The sequence below is a fragment of the Wyeomyia smithii genome, chromosome 1 (genome assembly GCF_029784165.1).
Source record: "Wyeomyia smithii strain HCP4-BCI-WySm-NY-G18 chromosome 1, ASM2978416v1, whole genome shotgun sequence".
Classification (NCBI taxonomy): domain Eukaryota; kingdom Metazoa; phylum Arthropoda; class Insecta; order Diptera; family Culicidae; genus Wyeomyia; species Wyeomyia smithii.
This window is the reverse complement of record NC_073694.1, coordinates 101488420-101500158: the sequence shown is the minus strand read 5'-3', so window position 1 is coordinate 101500158 and position 11739 is coordinate 101488420. Positions and strand designations below refer to the sequence as shown.

General features: G+C 44.7%; 1 protein-coding gene across 1 annotated transcript; it reads right to left on the bottom strand.

The window, feature by feature from the left end:
• Positions 1-255: 255 nt before the first annotated feature.
• Positions 256-1009, bottom strand: LOC129717010 (uncharacterized). The gene is made up of 2 exons (XM_055666855.1): positions 621-1009; positions 256-528 (listed from the first exon to the last, which is right to left on the bottom strand). The coding sequence occupies exons 1-2, from the start codon at positions 996-998 to the stop codon at positions 256-258; spliced, it is 651 nt and encodes a 216-aa protein (XP_055522830.1). The 5' UTR covers positions 999-1009.
• Between the last annotated feature and the right edge of the window lie 10730 nt (positions 1010-11739).

Genomic DNA, 11739 nt, shown 5'->3' with positions numbered 1-11739 from the left:
TCATATTCTCTAAGTTCCGATGGGTCTTCAACATTGTCTCGATATCGTAAAATTTTCTTGATAGCAGAGTCGCGCACCTCTTTCCTATCATTAAACAACATTGATAGCAAGATATTTTCCGAATGTGCAAAATATGGAATATTTTTAATTACATGATTGACAACAGTGCGTAAATTTGGCCCCAGAAATTGTGCCCAAGTAATGTACTTGAAAAATAATACTCTACCGTACACGACAGAGCTGTAATACTTGATATTAAAATACATTGGCACATAAGGCACATAGAATTCTTAAATTTTTAGGTGGTTTTTTCATTGTCACATATAATCGTAATAATCTAGCGGCCTTGGTGAGCCAGCGAGAATGTACAATTTTCCCTGGTTTTATGTTAGCCAGATCCACAGAAACCACGCCATTAGAAATTGCATGTGCCATGTCGTATAAGTACTGCGAATCGGTGGAATATTCGTGCTGTTCTGCAACAGGAGGCATATTTTCCAACGCAATTCTCTGAAAGTCGCTCACCACCTAAAAATATATAATAATTAAATAAATTTATTATGATTTCACCATTCAAAATGTTAGAAAATTATAATAAATGAGTGATAGCAATGACTTACCGGAAGAGCTTCAGAATTTTCAATTTGCTTGCTTAGTTTCCCGGTTGTTGATGTTGGTCCAGTGGTGGATGATTTATCCAAAACCCCAAACAAATGTCGAAACGGAAGTTCGTTGAAGTGTAGAAGGCAAACAAACCAATGCAATGGTCTTTTTAGCAGCAATTCGAATCTTCGTATAATTCCACCGTGTGTGCCAGTGTTTGTTGGCTCACCGTCAGTGCATATGCCAATCAATGCATCCAGAGATATGTTTTTATCGTTGAAAAATTCATTCAATTTTGTTGTTTTGTATTCAGCACTTTCCTCTACCAGTCTTGCGTAACCAATCAATCGAGAATTCGGTTCTCTCAAAATAACAAGGTGAGGTTCTTTTACCATCCTACTATGATACTTACCATCAACTTTTTCTCTCGTATAAGTATCATCTCTGCCGTCGAATGAAAACGCTATTAAACTGGAATCATCAAACCTTTTGCGGAGCACTATTCGTCTGCATTTCTCTCTTTCTCTACGAACTTTCGATTTATCCATGATGAGAGGTTCGCCATGCTGATCTTTCATTTCAAAATCTTTGAAAAGTTTGGTTGCCAATGCTGACGCTACTCTATCAGACACACCAAATCTGTCACACATCAAGGCAAAGTTAAAACAATCGTATCTTTCTGTGTTTTGTGAACTTGTGCTTCTATTCATAACATCTTCATCAACCGTCATCGGTACGTCTACGTATGTTGTATCATCGGGATCTTCGTATGTTGGCATTGTTGGCATTGATGACGATGTCCCTTGCTCTTCAATTTCCATCAGAAATGCATCAATTGTTAGTCTACTCTGTTTATGTTGATCGTGCATAAACTCTTTGAGGCGTTCTGGAACCAAACCGCAGTTACATTGAGCTGCCGTCAAATCGCATTTACATGCTCCAATATAAAAAATTTCGTTCAGAGTACCGGTAAACACTAAAAGGTCTCTATTCGTCTTCTTATTTCCGGCTTGGTATTTGTCAACCAATCTATTCAATTTAACAGCAACATATTTTTTTGAAATTGTTTCCATACCAAGTTTTTCCCAAATTCCAACCAACCTATCTGTTACGTGATTAGAGAATTGTTTATAAGAAAACTTTTTTTGTTCTGTTTTTGCACGTTCGCTTAAGTAAAAATAATATCTCAAGATATCCAGATCGGTTGGTAAATTGATATCATTCAAATCAGAAGACACACCAAAAACAGCAACATCATGCTTGGGTATATGACTCATTGGGTTTTCGATAGCTGATGATGTTGTTGCTATTTCATCTTGCGGGTTCATTGTAAACTAAAAAAAATATATTTTGACTTTGACAATTTTCACTTTCACTTTAAGGTTTTTATTTTAGGTGTTGACTCTTTGGCGGACGATGTAGAATGATTTATGTTGACGTTTCTATCCTATACGAAATTCTACACAGAGTGAATAGATAGAGTGACGCAGAGAGAAATTCAGTCAAAACAGCAACACGGTTTTTTTATGTATCCACCAAAATATTTTTCTGGCAGCCCCGTTTTGCTCAAGTTCCAGTTGACTTCAACGGAGTGTTGTTATTGTCAGAGTGAAAAGATAGTTATTGTATTTAAATTTAAAACAAGTTCGTTTGATAAAGTATGATAGAGATAGATAAAATGAAGTGCGTTTTGTGTAATAACAAAAAACAGTAAGGAATGTGAGTTTTTTTCGGTTCCCGAAGAATCCGATTGTGAGGAAACAGTGGATGGATTTTTGTTGCCTCCCAGCAGACTATTTCATTGACGAAAACACCCGACTTTGCAGTGTTCGTTTGGTTTTTCTGGTTTCAGACTCTGCGTCACTCTATTTATTCACTCTGGTTCTACAGTGTGCGTGGGAACAGTGGAAACGGAGCGTCCGTGCGTGGTAGCCGTTGTGGTAGCATACTAGCGGTGCTCGCCTGACTGGTCGAAATAAAAATATTACATATGATGTAACAGAGTGATATACGATTTTATGTTCAAAAGGACGCCAACTACTAACGCCATCTGCAATGAGAATGGCTCAGAAATATGTGTAATTGTGTATGTATGCGCTGAAGACTCAGGACCGAATCCCATGCGAAGCAGGAGAAAACAAAAATCCAAAAACAAAAATAAAACATTTTTTTCCTAGAAACTTCACTTGTGCGGAAAAATAATAGCCATTTCACTGATTTTTGTCATATTAAGTGCCAAAAATGGTGATTTTTTTATATTTTTTGATATTTTTGTATGGGAGACCCCCTAGGGGGGTCCCAGGGGGGTAACACTAGCATGGGTGGGTCGGCCCTCCAAAGTTAGTGGGGGTCGGTCATACATTTGGACTCGATTGGGGCACTCACAGGCACTCGATTGGGTCAAAACAGGATTTTTTGAAATTTGACCTTTTGGGTACCTACACGTTAGTACAAGGGACATCAGAATTCATTTTAGAGGTATGGTTTCTTGAGCAAAGTATCTTATTTTGATCCCTAGAATCTGAAAATCATATGTGCCTAAGCGATTTTTTGATCCCCTACAAATCGAACCGCCCTATATAAATATAAATATAAATATATATATATATATATATATATATATATATATATATATATATATATATATATATATATATATATATATATATATATATATATATATATATATATATATATATATATATATATATATATATATATATATATATATATATATATATATATATATATATATATATATATATTATAGGTTATATATAGGTTGAATAACCTATAATATATATATATATATTATAGGTTATTCAGTCTGTATGACTTGTTCAAAGACAGTGTAGAATAAAATAAAATAAATATTTGGCAGAGCTGTATGCCACCACGGGTCGGTATTTGGCGATTACCGTAGGCCACGGAAGTGCTAACTGCAAGAACGCAGTCCCGGACCATCAGCGAGAGCTAGCCTAGGTTGTGGTGAGACTCAGGCATTGGGCCGCCGAATTCTCACAAAAGCCACATTATCCGGAAGCAGCTCTGACGGAGCGAATAGTGCCGCTCCCACCACCCAAATGCACTAATTCGCCCATTGGGATTGATGCCAGTAAGTTCCCAATTACGGTAACTGGTCGCAACGCCATATGATAAGAGTCGGATTTCGTTTTCGTACCACGATTCTGGGCTGGCACCTGCGCCGAGCTCCCTTAGTAAGGTCGTGTGACAACGGCTTGAAACGGCGAGACAACAACCGGTGCAGGGGTCTCCGTCCCGTAAAACCTGGCAGGCCTTCCAGTACGTTCCAAATTCATTGCCCGGTGGGAACCGGGCAGGAGTGGGATCAGATGTCCTTTCCTGACTTGCGCTGGTCGGGGGTGTCATAGTTGCTCATAAGGCGCTATGGCAGCCGCCCCTAGCCATGGCCTCACTGCTTCGGCATAGACTACCATGGGACCAGATAGGCGACCACTCCAGTATGGATAAGGATAGCGGCTGGAAGGGGGACCCCCTTAACAAAAATGAACAGTGAAAATAATGAAGATCAACAATTGGGCGCAGATGGGTTGAAAAACCCGTTTGCACGAGGAGGCATCCAGAGGTCTCCGCCGAGAAAGGCGGAGATGGATGCAGTAAAGGACGCCTGCGAAGACGGCAAAGGCAGTACGCCTACCGGATCGACGCAAGACATCGCAGTGGCTGGTCCACTGTTGATAAAGGCGGTCGGAAGACAGCGAGACACGCTACCGAAGGTAGTAGCGCTGTCGGAGCAGCTCGATGCCATAATCGAGTTTGCGAAAAGTCGCACCAACACGACGAAGTACCTGAAGCAGGCTCTCTACATGCTTCGGTCCTCCGTCGATGCTGCGAAGAAGGAGCACGCCGAGCTCAAGGCAAGAGCGGTGGCTGCAGAGAAGAATGCAACGGAGGTGACCGGAAGGGCGACGAAGTCGGTCCAAACGGACACCTGCACGTTTGCAGCGGTTTGCGCCTCCGGGTCAGCCGCAAAAAGAGCAAGGCAGTCTCCGGGGGAAGCCCCCGAGAACAGCAAGAAACGGTTGGTTGTGCTAAGCCCGCGAGATAGCACACCAACGGCCTCCAAGTCCGCCGAAAAGTCTACCGAAGTGGCAGCTACGGGAAACCCTTGGGTTACCGTGGGAGGAAGGAAGCGCCAAAAAGACAGCAAGCGCAACGACGAGAAGGCGACAAATCGCCCAAAAATGGGAAAGAAGGCGCGAAGCAGGGGCGACGCCCTCATACTCAAGACGGAGGGGTCCAAGTACTCCGAAGTCTTGAAGAAAATGAGAGGCGAAACCCAGCTCAAGGATCTGGGAGCGGATGTGCGGACCATCCGTCGTTCTCGCACCGGCGAGATGATCCTTGAGCTCCGTAAGGATGCTAGAAACAAGGGCGCTGCCTACAAGACGGTAGCCGAGCAGGTCCTCGGGAAAGATGTGCAAATTCGGGCACTCACCTCAGAGGTGACTCTCCAGCTCAAAAACCTGGATGAAATCACCGAGAGGTGCGATATTGCACAGGCCCTCAAGGAGAAGTGCGGAGTGGAAGTAGCCACTGAGGTAATTCGCCTCCGAAAGGGTGCAGCGGGGACCCAGGTGGCCACTTTCCGGCTTGCATCGGCCGATGCAACTCTGGCCCTGAAGACAGCCAAACTTAAGGTTGGCTGGTCAGTATGTCCCCTGAGCATACTCCAGCAGCCGGACGTTTGCTTCAGGTGTTTCGAGGGAGGACACAAGTCCTGGACCTGCAAGGGGCCCGATAGGAGCCAGTTATGTAGGCGTTGTGGTGGTGCTGGCCATAAAGCTAAAGACTGCGGGGAGCCTCCCAAGTGCTTGGTATGTACTGGAAAACGGGACGCCAAGCACTTTATGGGAGGCCCACGGTGCCCAGCCGGTAAGGCGGCCACGAAACCACGGGCGTGAGGGTTACACAATTGAACCTGAACCATTGCTATGCGGCACAGCAGCTGCTATACCAAGCAGCGTCTGAGTCGCGGTCGGACATCGCAATCGTATCGGACCCCTACTGCATTCCTCCCGGAAACGGTAATTGGGTTGCAGATAAGTCCAGTACGGCGGCCATATGCACGAACAGCAAGTTCCCGGTTCAGGAGGTTCTGTCAACCTCAAATGAAGGATACGCGGTTGCCTAGGTGGACGGAGTGTTCTACTGCAGTTGTTATGCTCCGCCGCGTTGGTCTATCGAAAGGTTCACCCAGATGGTCGATCTGTTATCTATGGAGCTGACGGGACTAACACCCTTAGTAGTGGCGGGCGACTTCAACGCTTGGGCTGTTGAGTGGGGAAGCCGCCGCACGAACCAGAGGGGTCAGATCTTGTTGGAAGCTTTGGCAAAGCTCAACCTAGATCTGGCCAACGTTGGAACCAAGTGTACATTCAGCAGAAATGGTGCGGAGTCGATCATCGACGTGACGTTCTCCAGCCCAGGACTGATCGTGAACTGGAGGGTAGACGATGGCTACACCTATAGTGACCACCAGTCGGTCTGCTATAGCGTAGTCCAGAACGTGAGGCGGCAGGCGACGGGTAGAGCCAATACTCCGACCGTCCGCGGGTGGAAGACATCGCATTTCGATGCCGAGGTATTTGCAGAAGCAATGAGAAGAGAGCGCGAGGGGGGCAGTTGGCTCCGCCCGAGTGCTGACCAATTAGTTGCCACATTAGCGCGGGCGTGCGACGCCACCATGCCTAGGACCCGCCAACCTAGGAATGGTAAGTCACCGGTATACTGGTGGACCGACGCGATAGCGGACCTCCGTAGCGCGTGCCTCCGTGCAAGACGGATGTTGCAACGTGCACGTACCGATGCACAGAGGGTAGAGCGCCGTGTAGTATTTGGATCTGCAAGATCGGCGCTTAAAAGTGCGATAAAGGCGAGCAAAAGGGCCTGCTTCGATAGTCTATGCGCGAGTGCCAATACGAATCCGTGGGGCAACGCCTACAGAGTCGTAATGGCGAAGACCAAAGGCGTGTTGGCGCCTGCAGAGCGATCACCAGCGATGCTGGAGCGCATCATCGAGGGACTCTTTCCACGACACGAGCCAAATCCTTGGCCTCCGGTTGCTGAGTCTCACGTCCGACGTTCCAGTATCTCAGACACAGACCAGGGATGGTCGGCCAACCTGCCGGGCATCCAATCCGTGAGAGACGGCAGCCGTGCAGAGGTTGTGGAGGAGGTAAGGGTTACGAATGAGGAACTCATCGTGATCGCCAACTCCCTAAAGGTGAGCAAGGCACCGGGACCGGATGGAATCCCGAACTTGGCCATCAGGACGGCCATGAAAGTGGCCCCCGATCTATTTCGAGCAGTCATGCAGAAGTGCCTGGATGACTGCCTCTTTCCGGACAGGTGGAAGCGACAGAGATTGGTGCTGTTGCCGAAGGCTGGGAAACCACCAGGGGACCCATCGGCATACAGACCTATCTGTCTGCTGGACACTACGGGCAAGGTGCTTGAGAGGATTATCCTCAACAGACTGGTGAAGTACACAGAGGGTGTAAACGGTCTGGCAAGTAACCAGTTCGGCTTCCGGAAAGGTAGATCCACGCTGGATGCTATTCTCTCTGTCACCAAGACGGCAGAGGTAGCACTCCAGCGTAAGAGTTGGGGCATTCGCTATTGCGCAATCGTCACGCTTGACGTGAAGAATGCATTCAATAGCGCCAGTTGGGACTCCATAGCGCTCGCGCTTAGGAGCATCCACGTACCGGTGTCGCTGTACAAGATTTTGGAAAATTATTTCCAGAATCGGGTACTAGTTTACAACACGGAGGAGGGTCAGAAGTGCGTCCCAATCACCGCAGGGGTACCGCAAGGTTCCATCCTGGGCCCGGTGTTGTGGAATGTCATGTATGACGGGGTGTTGAAACTAAAGTTCCCTGTAGGGGTTGTGATCGTCGGTTTCGCAGACGACATCACGCTAGAGGTCTACGGCGAGTCGATCGAAGAGGTCGAGTTGACGGCTGCGCACTGCATACGCAAGGTCGAAGACTGGATGCACTCTAGGAAACTGGAGTTAGCGCACCATAAAACGGAGGTTACGGTTGTGAACAACCGCAAATTAGAGCAACAGGCGGTGGTCAGAGTCGGTGACTGCACCATTACCTCAAGGCGTTCCTTGAAGCTCTTGGGGGTTATGGTTGACGATAAGCTCACATTTAAGAGTCACGTCGACTATGCCTGTAAGAGGGCTTCAACGGCCGCTGCAGGACTATCTCGAATGATGTCCAATAGCTCAGCGGTATATGGCAGCAAGCGTAAACTTCTTGCCAGCGTGGTTTCGTCCATACTTAGGTATGGTGGGCCAGCGTGGTCCAAAGCGTTAGGTACCAACAGTCATCGTCGAAAACTGGAAAGTACCTACAGGCTCATGTGCCTGAGGGTTGTGAGCGCGTACCGTACAGTGTCATACGACGCAATCTGCGTCCTGTCCGGCATGATGCCTATCAGCATAGCCATTAAGGAGGACGTAGAATGCTTCGATCAACGTGACACAAGGGGTATACGAGGCACCAGAAGGTCATTCTCGATGATCAGATGGCAGCAGGAATGGTCCAATTCCGCAAAGGGTAGATGGACGCATCGACTTATTCCAGACGTATCCGGATGGGTCGGGAGGCGCCATGGAGAAGTTAACTTCCACTTGACACAGATTCTGTCAGGTCATGGTTGCTTCAGGCAGTATCTACACAGATTCGGGCATGCGGGGTCCCCCATGTGTCCCGAGTGTGCGGATGCGGAAGAAACTGCTGAGCATGTCTTCTTCGTGTGCCCTCGTTTTGTGCATGCGCGGAGCGACATGATGGTAGTGAGCGGGCCAGACACCACTCCGGACAACCTAGTTCGGAGGATGTGTAAAGACCCAAACATTTGGAGGGCGGTTTGTACAGCCGCCTCTCAAATAGTTTTAGAATTGCAAAACAGGCGACAGGTTCACCACCGACACGCCAGTGTTAGCTAACGGCCAGTCTCCAGGTTAGTTAGCTAAGTTAGCAAAGAGATCTATAGAACCAAGAGGGTGCACAGAGCACAAAAGCCGCTCCCCGAAGCAATACCTAGCGGTGGTCCCGGGGAGTATTATGGGCTGGAGACTGGAGGGGTTTTAGTGGGTCCGGTCACTGATTCAAACCAACCCCACACTCCCTGAGGTTGGTCACCTCAGGGGTTTGGATGCAAATTTCCCCTCCACCTGAAACAAAAAAAAAAAAAAAAAAATATATATATATATATATATATATATATATATATATATATATATATATATATATATATATATATATATATATATATATATATATATATATATATATATATATATATATATATATATATATATATATATTAATTGTAAGATGGCAAATATTTCAATCCACTATCGTATTATGAACTTCTTAGGCGATATTTTTGCCGCAGCTTGAATCAATTTTAAGAGCGCCCAAGAACTTTGCACTTTCATCGAAACTCATGAGAATTGCTATTCGATCAACAGGAAATCTACCGACCGTATTTGATAAAATTCACCGTCTTAGTGCATTCAGATCACTAGTGCTGAACTGTTTCATAGAAAATTATAATAATAATAATAATTATAATAATAATAATACTAAAAATAACATTATATCCAATCGTCTCCCAGATTGTCTCGAGGTACGATGCTGGCCTAACAAGCCAGTCGTCACAGGTTTGAGTCTAGGCTCGGGAGAGACTGTTAGTGTCAGAAGGATCGCAGCACTAGCCCCGCAATTGTCCTGTACACTAAACAGTCGGCTGCGAAGTCTGTGTATAAATAAACAGAAGGTCTTTGCTTTTAACATTAAATTCATACAAAAAGTTCTTAATAGTTTTAATAATCTTGCTTCACCAATCCGATTGTGGCGGTTCACTTCACGCAGTTATTGCAATGAAGTACGATTAAGGATATAATCACTGAATGGCAGTTTCACAACCTCTAACGAATATGAGAGGTCATTAATTTATTACGTAACGTATTAAGAAGCAGTGGATATTCAACGAAGAGTTCCATTGCGCGAGGCCCCCATGCAAAATTTATTTATTTAACATCACCATCTTCGACAAAATATCGCACAGACTGTTCTTATTCTATATTATTCTAACAACTAAACTAATCTACTAGTGCGGTCTTTGAAAACATTTCTAGACATGTTGAAATCAAATTTGTCGTACACATCGTTGAAGGAGCGAATACATCTCTCCAAGGAATTGTTGTATCCATAGTTGGTTCTGTGGTAGCGGGTAGCCAGAAGAGTATAGTTACGGAAACGACGAGGAGGGACATTTATAGGCATTAGCTCGAGTAACGCAGGGCAATCAATTACTCCTTGAAGCACATCAAAAACGAAGAGACGCTGCGCTTTATCACGTCTGACTGACAGCGATTCCAAACATATAATCTGACATCTATCAGGGTAAGGAGGGAGCTCCACTGGGTCGCTCTTAGGGAGTGGCCGTAAAGCAAACCGTACAAATTTCTTCTGCACGCGTTCAACTGCGAGGTTTTGTCCTAGGCAGTGCGGGGACCAAACAGGCGAAGCGTACTCCAGAATGCTGCGGACCAACGTGCAGTAGAGTGACTTAATAGAAAAAATGTCCGTGAATTCAGAAGCGTGACGACGAATAAATCCCAGAACAGAGAAAGCTTTGGCAGTCATAATCCCGATATGGTCGTTGAAGTTAAGCTCTTTGTCAATCGTTACACCGAGATCGCAGATAGACGAGACACGTTGGAGCGCTTCAGCTCCTATACTGTACCGGTGATAAACTGGATTGGTAGAGCGTGTAAATGATATAATTTTGCATTTAGTATCGTTGACACGCATTCCGTTATCATCGCACCAAATCAGCAAAATGTTGATGTCCTCCTGAAGGGCAGTGTGGTCATCCGTAGACGCAACTACACGGAATATTTTCAGGTCATCGGCGAAAGAGAGTTTGAAAGAGGATATGAGTAGGTATAGATCATCATGCTTCATTTTTTCTATGATATGGTAGTGAGGAACGGTATCGAATGCTTTCGCAAAATCAACGTACACCGCGTCGATTTGCCTCCTCATTTCCATTTCCCGTGATATTGTGGTAACATAGCACATCAAGTTTGTTGTAGTTGACCGATGTCTCCTAAAACCGTGCTGGCTGTCGGAGATGAGAGGTGCTGATGCCGTATATAGCACGTTCTGCACAAGTTTCTCGAAGACTTTGCCCAAACAACATAAAATGGAAACACCACGGTAGTTTGTTACTCGATTTACGTTGCCGGACTTGTAAATTGGAATGACAGATGCAGTTTTCCAGATTTCCGGGAACGTCCTTTCACGTAGCGATCGGTTGAACAATGATGTAATTGGATCTGACAGTTCTGCACAGCATTTTTTCAGGAACAGCGGTGGAATGCCATCAGTTCCGGGTCCTTTTTTAGAGTCGAGGTTATCGATGGCAATCCTCACTTCGTCTGATGTAAACTGGATGCACGGGAGGTTGGTGTCTTGCGATGGAATGTGGGCGAAACGGTTGTGACGTGGTACTGGTGATGACTTACTGAAAACACTTTCGAAGTAAAGAGCGAAAAGGTTTGCTGCTTCCAAATTAGAGCTGGACTGAACACCGTTAAGATTTACGTTGGATGGAATGCGAGAAGATGATTTACGCTTTTTCACGAAATCCCAAAACCGTGAGGGATCCTGTTTTACACTAGCCTGGATTTTTGATATATAATTATCGTGAGTGGCCTGTAGAACTGTTTTATACAAAGCTTCAACATCGTGCAGTTTTAGTCTGTCGCCTAAAATTGATTCAAGCTGCGGCAAAAATATCGCCTAAGAAGTTCATAATACGCTAGTGGATTGAAATGTTTGCCATCTTACAATTAAAATATATATATATATATATATATATATATATATATATATATATATATATATATATATATATATATATATATATATATATATATATATATATATATATATATATATATATATATATATATATATGTATGTATATATATATATATATATATATATATATATATATATATATATATATATATATATATATATATATATATATATATATATA